The 19,806-nt window shown below is 43.7% G+C and overlaps 1 protein-coding gene across 1 annotated transcript in view; it reads left to right on the top strand.

Annotated features, from left to right (window-relative positions):
• The first annotated feature begins 4,860 nt into the window (after positions 1-4,860).
• LOC135902305 (cell adhesion molecule Dscam1-like) overlaps positions 4,861-19,806 on the top strand; it is a 32,903-nt gene continuing 17,957 nt past the window's right edge. The window contains exons 1-5 of the mRNA XM_065432273.2: positions 4,861-4,968; positions 7,033-7,200; positions 10,336-10,483; positions 11,398-11,546; positions 15,441-15,563. Coding sequence (XP_065288345.2) covers positions 4,869-4,968; positions 7,033-7,200; positions 10,336-10,483; positions 11,398-11,546; positions 15,441-15,563 — 688 coding nt within the window. The 5' untranslated portion in view covers positions 4,861-4,868. The remainder of the gene's footprint in view (positions 4,969-7,032; positions 7,201-10,335; positions 10,484-11,397; positions 11,547-15,440; positions 15,564-19,806) is intronic.

Genomic DNA, 19,806 nt, shown 5'->3' on the forward strand with positions numbered 1-19,806 from the left:
CTCTAGCAACGCCATAGCCGCAAAGCTACCGCGGTGGACACGGAAGTGATGATTTGACAGTCGAGCATTTCCGTAGTGTCGCCTGGACCCTGCTGTGCGCTTTAGTTCATGCGGCTCTGTTTCTGCATACCCAGCGTAATTCGTCAGCTTGACATATTTGCATGGCGTTTATCTTTTCAGAAATAGCAGGAACGTGCTGTACCGTACCTTGAACTTAAGTTTATCCAGTTTCACCGCAACCGCTGTCGTATAGTAAGTGTAGTATAGTGTCGCTGTCGTATGTGTGTACTATAGTGTCGCAACCGCTGTCAGTAGTGATTCCTTGCCTTCTCACGTCACTCCTCCGCCCCCCCCCCCCCCCCCCCCCCCGCCTTCTCGTATGGGCACTGCCTCTTCTCCTCCCTCTCTACAATTCTATATAGGTCCCCCCTAGACTAGCACGTTTGTAGAAAAGGAAGCACTGCAGTTTCTGCAATTTTTTTAGAGGGGTCCCGGGTAATTACACCTGTCACGATGTTAATGTGGCGACGCCAGCTCCGGAGCACATTGTGCACATTTGACGCGAGAGTCGAGGACACAAGTTCTTCCTTGACACAAGAGCCGAGGAAGGATTTGGCAAATGGCCGAGAAAAAAGTGGGAATATAGTGAGCTTCTAAGTGTAATAACGACAGAAATACGAAAAGAGCAGCAAAATGTTCGTCGGAAAGGAAAAAAGAAACCGAAAGCCTGGTGGAACAGGGAGATACGAGAAGCGGTCGCCGAACGACAGAAAGCACCCCCAGAATACAGGCAGGCAAAAAAAAAAGAAATAAAGCGCAGTTGCCGCAGGATAAAGTAGCCAGAAAATGGGAAATGTACCGGGAGAAAAAATCTATGGTTCAAATACTGGTGCAAGTAAAGATAAAAGGTGCAAGTGAACGATGGTTGTCAGAAATACGTTAGTAAAGGAAGGCCGCACCTAGGATATCTTGGAACGGCGAAATGCGAAAACACCCGTGTGCTTAGATTTAGGTGCACGTTAAAGAACCCCAGGTGGTCAAAATTTCTGGAGTCCTCCACTACGGCGTGCCTCATAATCAGAAAGTGGTTTTGGCACGTAAAAACCCCGAATAAAAAAAAAGGATATCTTGGAACCACATAAAATTATTAGCCAGGGACTCTGGAACAATACAACATATCCTAGACGAAGATGGCAAAAAATTGGTAGGGGAGCGGCATTAAATTGCGCCCGGAATATGATAGCCGAATCTTTCGAGGGCAATGACGAGGTTGTAGTTAGGGAGAAAAGGGGCATGAAAGAGAACCAGATGAAAAAGGAGCTGGTGCTGACAAATTTCAACTAGAAGAAAGCCTAGAATTCCGAAGCGCACAGCCACAGGGTTAGACGAGGTTCCTGTTATGCTGATTAATGATCTAGGACCAAAAAGTAAGGAAGCTCTGTTGGAAGCACTAGAAAAAAGTCTAAAAGATAGACGAATACCAGACAGTTGGCGACAAGGTAGAATGAATTTAATTTATGAAGGTAAGGGGGAAAAAGATAGAATTCCCTCGTATTACCATTACCATTGACCATTACATCGGTAATATAGAGGTTAGCAATGCAGACAATTAAATTAATGTTACAAGCATGGCCAGAGAATAATGGCATTTTGCGAGAACTTCAGAATGGCTTCAGAATAGGTAGGCGTTTGGATTATTTGTCCATACTCAGTGTATTGAAATGTCAAGAGTAGAAAGGAGACCGTTATACGTGGCCTTTTTAGACATTACAGGAGCGTATGACAACGTAGACCGCAAAATTTTGTAGGATATTCTGGAAAGGAAAGACGTAGGTGACGTTTGCCTACAGCTTTTGAGAGGGATTCACAAAGAAAGTACTGTTTGCGTTGAATGGGAAGGAATGAGGAGCGAGGAGAAATTTGATGTCAACAAGGGACTGAGGCAGAAGTGGCCTTTATCCCCACTGCTGTTTATGATGTGCATGGTGAGGATGGAAAATGCGCTCGAAGGACGTATTATCGGGTTTAATCTCTCATGCAAATAGGCTTGTACACTATTAGAACAGCAGCTTCAAGGTTTGTTTTATGCGGATGACATTATATTGCTAGCTAACAAACAAAGTGATATGCAACGTCTGGCTTATATCTGTGGACAGGAAGGCGATAAGTTAGGTCTGAAATTTAGAGTTAAAAATCAGGTGTTATGGCATTCAATGAAAACAGCGAACAGATAGTGACAATACACGGCCAGCAAATACCTCACGTAAAATAATATAAATACCTTAGTATATGGATAAACGAAGGCAGTACGTATATGGAAACACAGGAAAAAAACGAGAACAGTTAAGGGGAAGAGAAATGCGGCTATTATGTAACAGAGAGCGCTATGGGGATACAATAGGTACGAGGTGCTCCGGGGTATGTGCAAAGGTGTAGTGGCTCCAGGAATTACTTTTGGAAATGCGGTTGTTTGCTTTAAATCAGGGTACAATCAGAACTCGACGGAAACCAAAGGTCAGTGGGTCGCCTCGCATTGGGCGCTCACGGGAAGATTACAAATGAAGCTGTGCAGGGTGATATGGGCTGGACAAGTTTTGAAGTGATGGAAGCTCACAGTAAAATTAATTATGAAGAACGACTGAGGAATATGGAAGAAATCAAATAGGCTGGTAGAGTGTTTAGGTATTTATACAGGAATAACAATGATGCACAGTGGAGGAAAATAACTAGGAAGCTTACCAGCTAGTATACTGCTTGTATCGTGAGCAACACAACAATAAAGAACGTCAAGCGGAAAGTCAGAGAGGCTGAGATAATCTCATGGTTGGTGTCAATGGAAAAGAAACCTGACATGAGTAACTAGTCAAGAAGGAAAAAGAACGAAATCAGGAAAGAAACTATTTAAAATATCTCAAAGGGAAGCTCATTACTTTTCTAAGCGAGATCAGGGTGCCTTAGAACAAGCACTTATAAAGCGAGGTATAAGAAGGAAGAAGAAGCATGTACTTGCTGCGGTAAAGCTTGGGAACCGATGAAGCGTGTCGCCTTAGAATGTGAATATATCTTCCCAGCAGTCAATTTTGGAATCACTGGCCTCCTTGAAGCCCTTGGGTTCAGCGAGAGCAGAAGAAAAATAATATGCTTGCAGTAGAAATTAGTAAGAGGCGATTGGAAGATTGGAGGAAGAAAAGTAGGGAAACAACAAACAACGGAGGCGTACAAAAACAAAGTTCACAATAGAGATTCAGAAACTTTGGTTATGGTAATTCATCGCGTTTTTTTTTCTTTCTTTTCTTTTTTTGAACATAAGTAGGACATTAGACAATAAAGTAACAAGAGCTTGGTGGCGCAACCAACCACCGTGTTACAAAGGGGACGCTCATAATATCCATCCATCCACCCATCCATCCATCCATCCATCCATCCATCCATCCATCCATCCATCCATCCATCCATCCATCCATCCATCCATCCATCCATCCATCCATCCATCCATCCATTCATTCATTCATCCATCCATCCATCCATCCACCCATCTATCCATCCACCCATCTATCCATCCATCCATCCACCCACCCATCCACCCACCCATCCACCCACACATCCACCCACCCATCCATCCATCCGTCCATCCATCCGTCCATCCATCCGTCCATCCATCCGTCCATCCATCCATCTAGCGATGGGGTCGAAACGAGTTTCTCACGTCGCCGTTCCTCTCTGACTCGCTCCTGCAATGTATGCACACGCTGTGAGCCACCTCCCGATGCGGTGTGCGAGACAGCAGCAGCCACAGCAGCAGCCACAGCAGCAGTAGCAGCAGCATCCGCAGTGGGAAGGTCGAAGGAAGAAGCAAAAGAAAGTTCCGCTTTAAAATCCAACATTCTTTTTCAACCACTGTTTCATCAGGAAGAGACATGTGCAAAGCAAGGGAGGAAAGAAACGTTTCAGCTACTCAGAATTGGGCAAAGAATCAGCGAATTGTTCTTTTGCACTTACCATCCCCATTTAGATGTTTCGCGTCCTCAATTTTGGGCAGAGAAAGCTTGTGAAAGCTTGTATTTCTTATTTTCATTCTTTCAGTCAGCAACGTCTATTCCTCGGGAACAAAATTCTGCAGGAGGACAATCTAGATGAGTAAAAGGTAAAAGATATTCTCCGGAACATGGATGATTTCCGTTTACGCTCCAGCACTTTTTCAACACTACTCGAACGTCAGGAAGTGAGATCCAATTTCCCATTTTGTTCTCAAGGAGCCTGTCCCCTGTCTCTGTCTCTTAAATAGGAGGAAGCCACATTGCCAAAGAAAACAAATAACGACTGCTCACAGAGCTGGGTTCTGTGCTTGTGCGTCGCAGTTTCATCGACCTGGCTGCACACAGGTTGGAAAAGTGAGCTGACACCTCGTCATAACCTAGTCCGCCATACACGTGTTGCAATTCTTCGTTTGCGGAGCCTATTTCTTTAAACCTCCATGTGCCGTGTTGTTCAAATAAAAATGCCGATAAAGAATATACTTAGCACAAGTTTGAAAAGCATTGCTCGAAATGTTGCGTACATTTTTCTTTTGTTTCAGCCAATCGCCTCTACCACAAAAAGCAAATGAGAAGAACAGAGATCGGGGTCACTAGCGGGCTTTTCCACTTGTTCCCCTTTCTTCTTGTTACAACATAGAGCGTACCTAATTGAGAATGGGACCAAGAAATGATCGCTTATTGCCCGGCACAGCAAGCAACTTCCTACAAACATTTAAAAAAGCAAATGTTTGATGTTGACGAACAGAACAGGTAACAACTACCCCGTCTCGCGATTCTGCGGAAAACAAAGTTTTCAACGCTCTTCTTGCAGTGCCACCGACTTGGCTGCACATGCCCGGTGACCGGGCAGCTGTCGTCGGCAGCTCGCTGACCATCGACTGCGCCGCCCTGGGCCACCCGACGCCCGTGACCAAATGGACACGAAGCCAATGTAATTCTCCTCCTCTGCCTGTCCTCCCCGCCTCCCGGGCTTCTTTCCCTCAGCCTGCCCCCGAGTCACATACTGCAGTTCGTTTCTCCGCTCTTACACGCTGCTAGCCGAGCAGCGGCGGAGAGTTCGGCCAATGAGACCTCAACCCTCCGGACGCACTTGTTCCCATCTTCTCGCGCCGGCCTTCCCCAGTGCAGCTCGGTCCGCGTTTGCGCGACGAGCCTTTTTCTGTTCTTTAAATGCATTGTGCCCCGTGCCACCGGGCTTGTTTCGGCTCTTTGTTTCCCCGAGCGTGTCCGGTCGTGCGTCCTCCTTGCACGACCTCCCCTCAGGACTCGCTTGCTCCTCACTTTTGCTGCTCTTACTGCACGGCGTGTATGTTCTTTGTATGCCTCATTTCTGTTTATGAGCAAGCGCGCGGTCTTTATGGCGTGTACTTTCTTCTGTTTCCGACTCCCGCTGTAGGTAAGCACGTGTCAGATGCCCAGTTGGTATGTGCGAGCCTGCATTTCGCCATGCGCTATTTGCTTTCACTCTGTGCCTCTTCCGCATGTTCCAGCCTGTATCCCTAAAACTGTGCATCGCTGTGGAAGTGCGAGGCAACGCGGAGAATAAACAAGGCTGCTCAAGCTTAATCGTGACTGAGAGGGAGCACTAGTTTGGCCAATCGAGACTACCAACGATTATATTGCCAAGACCTTGAACCAACTAAGAATTGTTCTTGCAGGCTCTGGCTCTGCTTCTACTAACTACTCACTGGCCAACACCAGCTTCTCGCTTGCAGAAGGCAGCACACTTTTAGTGGCTTGTGACGTAAGTGTGCGCTAGATTCCCAATAGATCTTGTGCTTGCGTTTGTACGTCATACGTTGTGCGTACACCCCTTCATGAGTGCGCACGCATTTGTGTATCTGTGTTCGTTTCAGAAATCGCCGTCCGGCGAACGGCTCCTGCCGGAAGCCCTTGCTGCAAGAGCAAAGGCATGTGCTTGCGTTGTGTTCGCGAGCGTTCGTGACGTCGCTCTGTTTCTCGGCAGTGTCGACACACCGAACGGCCGGTCGGCGGCTATAAGCCTGTTTTATGACTTCATAGATGGTCGCCGCTCGGGTAGCGCAGGAAAATGAGTGCCGTTCCTTCCAGCTGATGCACTTCGCCGGAGAGCAGCGGGCGTTTTGTGCTGGGGTATTCTCGCCGGAAGGCTGTTTGTGCAAGCCTCTCTATTGATCCGCGTCTCGCCCTAAACGGTTCGATCTAGAGCCTGCTAGCGCGTGCTACGTATACGGCTGAGCAAACTGAGATGGCTGTGCTGAGCGACTTTCTGACGGCGCGCGCCTCTTTCCGCGCCAGAGCAGAGGGAAATGGTCAAGCGGCGAGAAAAGGCGACACAGTAAAGCTGATCTCCAGGCTTACCTTTTATTAACTCTTTTTCTTCGTCCCCCCGTGAGCCGAGAGAAAATTCGTTTCCTGCATTGTGTTGGAAAAACCGTTCCATTTTGCGCTTTGTGCCCTTATTTCTGCTTCCTTATTTCTTCTGCTAAGTCATTATGAAAGTTTTGGAATATTGTTCTCGTTAAAACAATAGCAGCTGGCGATTCTCCGGAAATATGATACAGCACTTCACTTCGAATAAAAGACGATGCAGTGTTGGAAGCTTCATTATAAACGCTGCGTCTTAAGGTGGGTTATGAATATTAACATTTAAAAGTTGAGAAACGCTAAACTAGCGCCAACGTCAAGCACTTATCAAAGGCACGATAAATATAATTTTCTACATCTCACCAAAAACGCTGCTCACTGTAACATTGTTAATAATATTACAGAGCGGACCAGGCGAACGAACGCATTCAATACTCCTTGGCTAAGACACGCATTAACAAGCATTGGATAAACGGGCATTTACTATACTCAGGCATTTAATTTGCTTCTCTGATTAGGCTAAAATAATACTGTCGTTGATGCAACATTGTAACATTCGCTAAAACAAGAGCCGTTTTCATGTTACGGGGCAACCTGCTGTGTCAGAACAACGTGACGAAGAACAAGTCATCTCGCCTCTCATTTCCAGATCCTTCCGAAACGGTGCTAGGAAACAAAGATGATCACATAAGTGTCCTCGCCAACGGCAGTCTGACCATTTCGAGCGTCAGATCATCTGACTCTGGTCTGTACCGTTGCGACGTCGAGAACGGTGTCGGCACGCTGATAACCAAGACCATCAATCTCACAGTAAGTGGTAAGTTTGCTTCCACCCCCGCTTGGAACCAATCACTCTTGTCGCAATAAACAAGAAGAAAGTGAAGTTGACCCTTTCGCTGGGTTGACACGTGTCAGGATGCCGCGGCCCAGCTCCAGTGAAACTCATTAGCAGCCGCAAGACAGCGTCAGCAGAGGACCCGCTTCTATCCCGCTGACATGCTCATTTTTTTTTCTGAGCTTCTTTCGCTCTGCGCTAGCAACCACTGCGATACGAATTCACAGCAGGATGCACACAAGATGGCCGGGGCTCATCATGCTCCTAGCTGGGCCCGTATTGACAAAGCTTTTCGTTCGTAAGTGCTGTTTGCTATTAGCCGGCCGCGTTCGCTAATGATATGTCCGACGTCATGACTGGTTGATACCTGCTATAGCCAACAGTCCTAGGGTAAGTACGTTTTAGTGAACCCTGATCCTGGTTTCGTATTCATGAAGCAGCTGTAACGCCAGTGTAGTTCGTAAGAAATATTCCCAACAGAACATCAACAGCCAACATGATTGCTAAAGGCGGCTGTCTGATGACGAATAGTTCGTAGTAAAAAAAAAAAAAAAACTTTGAGCCGAATGCGCACCCTGGGGTTGTACACAAAACGACGTCTTCATCCTAATCTTGGCCGCGATTAAGATGATGTTTTCCACTCGATTCTACGCCACCTTCATCATCTACCGTCATCCACCGTTGTCATCCCACTGATAACGCCGGCGCTACGTCACTCTGCAGCCCTGCAAACCACAGCCCTGTGTTCACAATAAATATTATGGCGTGTTTTTCAGCGACTTTTACATTTAAAAATGGATGGGGTGGGAGGTGAAGATAACGCTGTTTTACATTGACTATTCTCACAACAATTAAGCCATAATGACATTAGACAGCAGACCTTTCAGTTTAAAAAACTCCTTGGGCCCTCGGCCAACAACGGCCTTGCATAAGAGTGCTTTAAAAGTGTTATAAACTTTTCTCGAAGACAGCTGCATTCTTAACCGTTATTAACGCTTTTTTTCTTCTGTTATTTCAATGTCGCTATATATATGCATGTGTTTGTGGATTACGTTCTGTTGACTGTTCTGTTTTGAATATATGTGATAATGCATTTACGCGATGTGTGCGTGTGTGTACCGTGGCTACAGCTGTACTGTCATTAAGGATATGCAACCGCAGCGTTTGAACGTTTGACATTTCCATTAAACACGGTTGATGTACGACTTGATCGAAAAGGATACGGTTGGCGCCTGCACTAGTTTTATTTCATCTCATTTTCACAAAAGGTAACAACCACAATGGGACTGCGACAAGCACAAATGTGCAGTTCATGCTAGGCTGCTTAATGCCTGCTAATTGTTCGCAAAATCTGAATTACTTCCGAAGGCCGAAACTTCATATGCATAGGCTAATTGTGGCCTGTTATGCTTCTTGCTATGGTGCGTCACATTGCTCTCTAAGTATCAAATTTTTCTTAGTTATTTATTTTATTTTATTTATTTCTTTTTTTTAAAGCTGACGCGATATGGCTCTAGGAGTGAGGGTAAGAGCGCGCTAAAATAAAGAAAGAAATAAATAAAAAAATGATATTCGTCTTGGGGCACTACATATTACCCAGAAAGTGTTCTGTCATAACTAGGTTGCTGCGGAGACATTGAGGTCGAAAGTACCTGGGCCACTCTATCTGCCGCAGCTCTGCAGTGAAAAAAAAGAAAGACAAAAGCAATGATACAGATCAAGCTGCCGTGAAGAAAAGTTCAGTCAACACCTGATTCGCGCCCACGACGCTACCCTTAATAAGGGATAAGCGTAAATGTCTAATTTTTGTCTAAGCAGTCTTCCACGTAGCAACATAAGTGGAAAGTATAAATGCGCAGTTCGAACTCAGTTACCACTGCAGTACAAAGAAACAATTGCATAAAAAAGATAGGGGAAGAAGAAATATAAAATAACATATGCATAACCTACAAGAAAAGGGGTTAACCGAGGAGCCCGATTTTTATTAGTTATATCATAACAAGCCAACAAACACTCATACCAAGGACAACATAGGGGAAATTACTTGTGCTTAATAAATGAAATAAAGACACGATAAATTAGTTGTTTTTTCACCCACTTTAATTTCCATTAATTTATCGTTTCATTTCATTTATTAAGCACAAGTTATTTCCCCTATGTTGTCCTTGGTTTCAGTGTTTGTTGGCTTCTTATGATATGCATAACCTGTCATACCACGTGTACAGTCTGGGCGCAATGCATCGGCAATTCGCGAACGTTCAATCAGAGAGTAGGTTACCAGAACGATCAGTGCACGAAGAGCAAAGAAGTGATCCTTGAGCCTTGCACACACTGAGGAATAAATCACATCATTACAAGTACTGTACGCGAAACAATAATAGTACATTCCACCATAGAAATTGGAAATATTGGTGTAAGTTCACACGAGGGCGCAGGAAGTCAGAATATGAACTAATTCATAATCAACGTTCGATGAAAAATGATACGCGGCAAGGATAGCCTGAACTATCACGTATTCATGAAAAATGCCTTTAGCTTATCATGACATTTTCTGAGCACATGCTATCTAATGGCGATGTCGGACATATCGTTCGTGAAGGTGGCTGCTCGACAGAAAATAGCGCTCATGAGTGAAAAGCTTTGTGAATTCAGCAATTCTTTGTCGCAGCGCTAGTGTGGATCTTTATGGTCATAGCGCCAGTGTCCTTCAGCAGACGGCGTGAACGGGGCAAGGGTCTTATATGCGTCCCATAAAGACTGATGTGCTTTCATCAACTTCACCACAGTCCAGGTGTGTATTGCAGTGAGGTTATTTAGGATGTGAAAATAAATACCGGAATGCGGAAACCTATGGAGATCGTCTGATGTTATAAGCGTGCACAGCTAGTTCTGGACGGCACCCAAAGGGTCAGAGGAGGGATAAAAGCTGGAACTAGGGCTGTCCGTGGGTTGTGGCCGCCGAGGACAGAGCGCGCTGAGGGGCGTTAGGTACTGTCGTCTGTGTGATTGCGCGTTGCTGGCCATTTATCTGAGCTCTGTACATATAAGGCCTTGTTTTTCCACGCAAAGTATAAAATGGCATACACATTTGCCCGAATAAATATTTGTGAAATGCAGTACCACCACTAATACGCAAGCTACACGAGGTCATCAAAGTGCGCCTGGGCAGCATCGTGACGCTGCACTGCGGGGCATCCGGAGAAGAGCCACTACAGATAGCCTGGGTCAAAGACGATAAATCTATCGAGAAGTCTCTCAGGGAACGGTGAGTTGGACGCCGCTATTTTATTTGTGCGGACTGCCAATTAAACCTTACTGTAAGCCATACATTGACGCAATATTTGGTCACGAACTTTTTCGCTTGCATGCCTGAAACTCCTGAAAAAGTCCGTGCTAACATTAATAGCTGAGTGTACTTGGCTACGAACTTGAGTGCTCGACTCAAATTTAAAGATCTCGAGTTTAAAACATATCCTCGGCTACCTGAAAGCACCCAACTAATCGGCTTACAATTTCAGAATGGCGTAGAGGTGTCACTTTGCAACCAATATTGTATGTACCATGTGTTCCTTACGTCATACTCTTCCTGTGGAAACGCTGCGAGATAAGTCCTGGTGCTTGTGTGAAAAGACTATTTGATATGTAACCTTGAACCCTGTACGATGTGTGACGGAACCACTCAAGAGATGAGGAGTAGCCGGCGCCTTAAATTGTGCGCCAACATCTCCTTATATCATATCAATAAAAAAAAAACAAGACCTTAAAAAAAAACTTAGTGCTTGCACAAGAGAAAAATAAAAACAAATTGTTAGTACTAAGCTCTAGACGAATTGCATAGAAATTATACTTGTCACGAAACAAAGCCCTTAAAAGCACGCGGTGGTACAAATAAAATTGGTGTCAGAGCGAGATCGATAGCGAAAATACCGTTACGAAATCTACGCTGTGGTACAATCTTCGGGTATGTTTGAAACGAGATGTAGGCGAGCGTATTAATCACGGCGAAAGTATACGTCTCGGAAATTTAAAGTGATTTAGTTATTTATTATGCGAGTGGTATAGCGTGCAAAAAAATGAAGTCAAAATCTATTCCCTCTGTATCGAAAACGTTAGCTTAGCACCATAAGACAACACAGAGCAATGTCAACCAACAACGTCGCTTGCTCCGCCTTGCCACAGGTATGACGTCATTGACCGTTCTTTCCCGGGAGGCATCGCTTCTGACCTGCTCATCCACAAGAGCACGCTAGGCGACACCGGAGAATTTGCGTGTCACGTCACGAACAGGTTCGGCACTGCTACGGCCATGCGATCGCTTTTCGTGCTCGGTAAGTAGGGCCATTACACGCCGCCATCATCCCCATCCCGCCCCACCCCATTCCTTAACGCAGCGCGTTCTCATTACGCGCTCCTTTTTCCATGCGTGCCGCGTTTCTGTCTTGCAGTGATGGCGCACCCCAACTCCGGCAAATTGTTATAACCCGGCCCTTCCGTCGTAACGACTTGCGTCGTCGGCGCAGCGGCTCGCATGCACGTAATTTCGGGCCTTAACGTCATGCGATCCCTTGAGAGCTTGCCCGGAGCAGCGCGAGGAATCTTCGCGTTAATCTTTGATGGCGACACGTTAGGCGAACGTCTCTTAATTATTAATGCCCCGCTATCACTCCAGGACGTTGCTGTTAATCTCTGTCGTATAATAAAGCAAGTGCTTAAAGAAACCCAGGCCGAAAAAAATCGTAGCACTAAAGCATTGCCTGCGGTAGAACATGATAGCCCTTCTCCCTCCACTGCTTGCAGAACCATTTATTCTGGGGTGAATATGACTCCTTAAAGGTACACACGCTCTTCCTTGTAAGAATATTTTAGCTACCTGCTAGCATTTTTTTTTTTTGAAATTTAAAATAAATGAAAGAGTTAGTCACCCTATAATGGTGACAGCTACTCCTTTCCTCATAGCCTAAATAACAATATATATATTTATAAAAATAAATGTAGCCCGAAAATGAAAAGAAACGCTGTCACAGGATCAGAAATCTACAGCACACCCTTCTATACATTCACGAACATATAAATATAAAAGGCAAAGGCAAGTCGCACTCTATCTTCATTTCGCGACATACTGTTAACAGGAGTTGCTTTCAGGCGCGGAGTAAGCGCTAGTCTCGAAGATGACGGAGCCATCATTATAAACAAGAGGCCATTAAAAATATGTATGCAGATTCCAAGCGCATGTTGGAATATATGTGAAACGAAGCTTTCCGTTAAGCGGTTTCCTACATCTTGCACGCTTCCCAAGAATTTATTGGCCATATTCTGTAAAGCAGTCAATTAAATTCTACATACAACGTCCCTATTTCCGTTTTGCGCCAACCGCGTATGCACCGCCCAAGTCACAACTTCACTGTCGTGCAATTCTCATATTTACACGCCCCACTGTTCCCAAGCTATACGGAAATGCAACGAACAGTTCAGGTAGATGCTTATCGTGAGACGTCAGCAATGCTTGATGCTTGTCGGGCGAAGAATGATGTGGAGAGGAGCATGCAGGGACAAGAACGTCACACATGTAACACAGCTCTTAAGCGAGAGTATGCAAGTAGATTGAATGGTATCCCCCTGTGCCAACAGTGGTACGTGCCCATTCTGGAAGATTGACCACGAATTTCACATGCGCTGTGACCCGCGAATAAGGGTAGGCTAAACATTTTTGAAATTTCAAACAGTTGAATACCGTGCGCTTTTTTGTTTAGAGGTCTGCGTGGATTATATGTAAATGCGTTATGCCGTTATTCATTATCTGATTACACACATTAGAAGTGCCGCGCAGTGGCACTTTTTTGCAGATTAACATGTAGTGCTTGTATAAGCAGGTACGCATTAAACCTTTGTATACAGGGTGGCATGTTTTCTTTTTTGGACTCTACATATTTTTGTTATAAAAATAATATGCGCATAGTGGACGTGGCGTTTTTGCAGAGGAGTTCCTAGATTAGGCTGGCATACTTTGCCTCTGATAACGTGAATTTCAGAAGACTAATTCATAAAAATTCGTTAAGTAGATTTTTATTAGAACGTTAAAGGCAGTTGTTCATATGGCAAATTTGGAGCCAGTCATATTTGGATGCACCCCCGTTCTATTTTATTTTATTTTATTTTTAGGAAAGCTTGAAAACCGCATCCGAATGGAGCTATTCATAATCAAATTACAATGCTCAATCCTGGTAATATGGAAAGCGAGCGTTCCAGCAGTACCAAAAAAGGCTGCCCCGCTATGATATCAGACAGAAACGCCGCGTAGGGAAAAGCGCAACGAAGTTTAAAATTGAACGTATCGGCCTGTCACGGCAGGTACTGATATCACGTTTTGCCTCATCAGCATATGCCGCGAAATGTCGCATCAGTATTTGCCGCAACATGCCATCATTCAAGCTTCGTCAAGCACTCGGTCACGAGGTATTTCTGTCTCACTTAGCTACGGGGTGCTCTCAGTTTCCTTATCGCTTGGATTGAGCGTCGAAATTTGTCAATGAACAACCGAAATTAGATGCGATTTATAGGATTTTTTTTAATGGGCGTGCATAAAAATATGACTGCCTTCAAAGCTGCCGTGTAAACAAATGCCACTGAGGCTGTATTAAAAAAAAGTCAATGAACATTATTTTATTTAGTAATATGAAGCTATGTTGTTAGATAGAAAGTATGTCCACCCCGTTAGGAATTTCTCTGCAAAAACTCGACATTTGCTACACTCCTAGCCTTTCTTTAAAGAAAAAGGATATTATTGCCTAAAAAAAGACAACATTGTATATACATACATCATTCGTTGTACCTTCTTAGGTGACATCGCTAGACTGTATAAAGTCTTACTGAGCTTTTTTCCGGGATTAAGATAGAAAAAAGTTGGTGAAGCCATAAGAGTGCAGAGCATTAAAGGAAAGCTTTATCAGCACAATCTCAGAAGAGCTTGCACTGTAAGTGTGACGTACCATTACGAAGGCAATAATGCAGCCCACGCTTTAGTATAATTTATTTATTTATTTGTTTATTTATTTATTTATTTATAGATACTGTCAGGCCTCGCACCGTGTTATTACAGCTGTGGATCAAATAAAAATGTATACCAGTTAGCATTATCGAAAGTGATCATTACATATTTTTTGCATTTAATTCTAATAGGTGAAAGGGAAAATTATTAGTACCAAATAACATGCACGGAAATTATTAGCTACTAGAAGCCCCAAGTCACATATAGATAAAAAAAATTCTATTAGCAGTTACAAATCAGGATGTCAGCGATGCGTTTTGTGAATAAACCAGTTAATAAGGATGAGACGGCGACTTCGGACAGATGATTCCTTTCGCTGATAGCTCTTGGAAAGAAGGCGCAATTAAAACAGTCAGTACTAACAGCAGAAGTACAAAGAAACGTAGAATGGCGGTGCCTGGAGGCCACACTGCGAAGAATTTCAAAATCGTCGATGTAATTTATATCAACAAGATGATTAATAGTAAGGTAAAGATATTTCACCTATTCGTGTTTAGTCCTAGCCTTTAATGTAGGTAGGTCTGCAAGTACACAGACCTACTTTATGATATTACATGTTGCAATTGAAACAGGCACCTTGCTTTAAATATGTCGGGCAATTGTACCAGCGTCAGCAAAACAATGACAAGGACGAAAAAGTAGCACATGTTCTTTTCCTATTTCTTTTCGGGTGCGTACACCGGAATATATCGGAAGCGGTTGATTGGGATTGAGCGATAGAGGAGAAAATGCTGCCGAGTAGTGTGCAGAGCTGTTTGAAATTCACAGAAGTTACTTAATCGAATTTCAGTGCCGCTAAGTAAATAGCGAAGTTCGTAAGTTCCCTAATCAACAAACGTATTTACAAATAAACAGCGACTAAGGAAAAAAGCCCTCCCACAATTAGGAAATAAGAATTGGGTTTAGAATAAGTGTTACTATTGAAGGAACACTGTAGTTTTCTCGGAACCGTCTCGAAAGGCAACTAAAAAGGTATCCGTGTTGCGTGCATCCCGCTGGAAGGCTACAATCACTGACAATTCGTAAGTGCTTCCTGAATGCGCCTCCATCGAAACGTTCTCTTCGTCCTCATCCTTGGCAAACAGAAGCCACAGAAAGAGGAGGCCTAAGTGGCTCCGTAACTAACCCGCATTTCCTTCCGAGGATAATAAAATAAGGCGTTCTCCCTCGAAAACAGAGCTCCCATCGCCTCCCATCGGGGTCAGAGTGGACGACATCGGCAAGAGGTCGGCGCGGGTATCCTGGAAGAAGCCGTTCGCCGAGGTCACTCACTTCCTCCTCCGCTACTGGAGGGAAAACGGTGAGCACCCGTTCCCCCGAAAAACGAGCAGCGGTACGAAAAGTACAGCTCGCGCACCCGCCTTCACAAAGGTTCGTTCCATTATTCAGTGGACGGCATATCGACGTTTATCTATATTCATGATCGGGGTCTCCCCGAACAATGAATTGCGGAATACTTATGGAATGGTAATACGGGGTGACATTAAACATGTTCGCATCAATGAAGAAGCTCTGTGAGCACACGTGGGCAGGCGATTCTACTGCTTGCTTACAGCCAATTTCTGTGGGTTGTCAATAATAACTGACATTCTTTAAACTCTGAATTGACCTCATAGTCCTTGCACTGTCTAGAGGATCGGTTTAGCTTTTACAGCGCAAATAACACACGGAGGAGAAAGAAGCAAGCAAAGCGAGCGTTGACTTTTGGAAAGCTTTATTTCAGAAAAATGGCGGAAGTTATGTAGGAACAGCAACCACATGACCTTCAGAAAGATTCATAAACCCTGCGACGATTTTTGAAGGCAATATGATGATACTAATCACCATAAACACGTCGTCTTCCAGACATAAAAGGTACGCTTGTTGGCCCGTTCAGTTCTTGTCAGTGTGTGTAGAGAAAATGAAGTGTGACTTAGTGACAAGCTTGTTCTTACACCTTAGACTAGATGGTCGATTGACTTGTTTTCATAAAACCACTACTGTTATAGCAAGTGCAGATGCTTTGCACAAATAAAAACAATGTCTGCAAGAACGTCACGTACCTTGACACCTCAGACACTATCCTATTGCCTTGAATGTACCCATGGTAGAACTAACCGTAAGTGAAGAGGTCGTAATGTCTCTTCTGCATGAACTTGATATAAAGAAATCCACTGGTCCCGACCTCATGTCTAACTCATTCTTAAGTCGATACGTAATCTGGGTATCTAAATATCTATTTAAGATATTCACACTTTCTCTTGAAAGGTCAGTGTTACCAGACGATTGGCAAAGGGCTAAAGTAATTCCAATACACAAATCGGGCTTGAAAATAGATCTAAATAACTACAGCTCAGTGTCACTAATCAGCTCATGCTGTCAAATAATGGAACATATATTATTTAAGGCAATAATAGCTCACCTAGACGCAAATGAACTAATAAACGCACAACAGCATGGCATCAGATAAGCTCTTTCAACTATAACTCAACTTGCTGAATTAACTCATGACATAGCTAACACAATTAACGACGATGGCCAATTAGATGCAATAATTTTAGACTTCTCTAATGCGTTCTACGTGGTTTCGCATCAGGATTTAATCACGAAACTAATGGCTTTTGGTAGTGAGAACAACATAATATCATTAGTTTTCAATTTCCTAAAAAAAATCGGAAACAGTATGTAGCAGCCGACGACCATCTTTCACAGCAAGTTGATGTCTACTCTGGAGTACCTCAGGGGTCGGTTTTTGCACCACTCTTGTTCTTGCCGTATAATAATGATATACAATTCGCCGTTAGGAACCCTGTGCAGAAGCGACTGTTCGCTGATGACTGTGTTGTGTATGCAGCCGTACATGACTCAATCAATCAAATAGAACTTAACAATTCACTGCAGACAATCTACTCCTGTAGCATGAAATTAAGCACAACAAAAGCCCACTGCATCTCATTTACAAATAAAAAAGAGCCCCTTAATTTTACATATATGGTGGGAAGCACTAAAATCAACAAATGTAATCAGGTGAAATACTTGGGTATTGAACTCACGTCTAACCTTAACTGGGAGCCACATATCTCAACCATATGTCAGAAATCTGAACGAAAATATCACTCTTGAGAAGTAAATTACGCACTACACCGCCACATGTCAAACTAAATGATTACAAGACACTAATAAGGCCATGCTTAGAATACGCCAATTCAATCTTACATCCACATCAAAAACATCACATTAATAAAATAGAAGGTATACAAAAACTACCAGTCAGATTTATATACTCGGATTACTCTAGGCAATCTAGTGCTTCAGGTTTGCTCGCAAGGGCTAATCTTAAACGCCTGTCGCAGAGAAGGATAATTTCACGACTAAAATTCATTTATCAGTTATACGATGGCCATTTCAACATAACACGTTCTGATTACTTGCGAGACCCTTACAAACACTCATCGAGACCAAATCATTCCAAAATCATCCGCCAACCATTAAGTCATGTTAACGCTCAGAAATATTCCCTTTTGCCTAACGATAATATGTGTTGCGATAACACTGACTCTTTTTTGAACCTAATACAGTGTATTAAATTTTCACCATGAATAATTAGAAATTTTATGTACCTTCTACTAACCCATTTGTGTACCCACTCTTGCGCAGGCTATAGCGGGCCTGCAGTATATCCAAATAAAAAAAAATATTAACATCCTGTAGTCGCGTGATTTGCAGTGACCGGTTTGCTGTGTGCAACCTATGGTGTGTGTGACATGTGCTACGTGTGTTTTACTTTATTCTTTTAGATTTGTCATGTTCTACTTTCGTACCTCCTTTCTCCCTCTCTTCCTATCTTCCATTTCTCTGTTTCTGTCCCCTCCTTCCTAAAAGTAGGCAGGCGTTGTGCCCCTTCCGGTGGCAGGTGCCAGCCTGCTCCTCGCTTTCCCTTTCCTGCCCTGTGTATATATGCTAATAATAATAATAATAATAATAATAATAATAATAATAATAATAATAATAATAATAATAATAATAATAATAATAATAATAATAATAATAATAATACGTCTATTTACTGCCTCCATCTGTCTTTTCACGACAATCAAGAGCCCAGCTCTCAGAGCTCGCACGCAGGAGGGGTTCGCGGCAGGCTGGCGAACGTACTGGGGCCGTACTATCGAAGGATTGTCTTTGTTCGATTCTATTAATTCTTTATCACCCGTTACAGCGAGCGGTAATAACAAAGACGACGTTTTACCAGCAAATGACGAAGGACAGAAAGAAAGGAAAAGCAAACAAGCAAAAAATATTGTAACATATTACGGCTTCTGGTGTAGTATACTTAAAAGAGATATTTTTTTTTCTCGCATTGTTCTTGCGCTCCGTAGTTGGCTCGCCAGAAAGCGTGTACCTGTTTTAGCGTGGACAGGTAACTCGGTGGGAAGGTTCATAATAATAATAATAATAATATATATATATATATATATATATATATATATATATATATATATATATATATATATATATATATATATCAAGATTCTGCTTCTGCGCCCATATTCTCAAAAATAAAACAAAGAACAGAAAAAGCTCTTAAGTTAGAACTGTTCGTAAGCGCAGGTTCGAGCCAATCCTGATGCTGCACACGTTGTTAGCGAAGGCGGCCAACCAATGGCAATGAGCACTTCCGAATGAATAGTTCTGTGAATTTCGACAGCCAGAGTCGTAGAAGATGACGGCTACCGTTTTTACGACGAAAATAGCTCATAAGACTCCAACACCGTGGTAGAGTCAGCCTGGCCCGACGTCAGAAACGCTGTACAGTTCTGAAAAGGTGCAGAGAGCATGACCAGATGTCATGGCCTCTCACCTCCCCGGCATATATTGCTTTTCCAATGTCAGACGGAGCAAGACACAGATTTTCGGGGGTCCCTAACGGCCTTCGAAATCGTCGTTGAATCGCTGGCGTCATTACACGAGAGAGATGTCGTGATGGGGCCTCTAAAAAAAAGAAAGAAAGCGCAGACAGGCAATCACCATCGGTTTTTTTTTTTCACCTCTCTCTGGCCGGCGTGCCTGTATTTTTGCGGGTCTTGCTGTGCGTGGCCAGCTCCTGGACGTATAAGGCGACAACGCATTTCGCGCTAGGATGCAGTTGACTCTGAATGTGCCTCTGTTGGTATGTTTAGAGTACAGACCTTTGCATTCATCGAGCATTGTTATATTCTTAAGAACGCATACAAGGAACGGAGAAGGGCTGGAAAAGGTAGTTTCCTTCCCTGAGAAAAAAGAAAGGCTGGGAGGTCTCACGGAGGAGCTTTGCTCTTGCCTGCTGAGCCACACCGAGGTTATGGGAAAGGCAGAACACAGGAAAGTCGAGGAGGATAGAGAGGGATGATGAAGTAATACAGTGAGATGCGTTATCATTAGATGTGTCAAAGTGGAAAAAAGTGCGGTAGAGTTCTCTCTACCGCACTTTCACTCTACCGCGCCGAGCATCGACAATCTAAGGCCCATCTCCCTGACGTCGTGTGTTGGAAAGATGGCCGAGCACGCCATGCTTAACCGCCTTA

This window comes from Dermacentor albipictus, chromosome 5 (genome assembly GCF_038994185.2).
Source record: "Dermacentor albipictus isolate Rhodes 1998 colony chromosome 5, USDA_Dalb.pri_finalv2, whole genome shotgun sequence".
NCBI classification, from domain to species: domain Eukaryota; kingdom Metazoa; phylum Arthropoda; class Arachnida; order Ixodida; family Ixodidae; genus Dermacentor; species Dermacentor albipictus.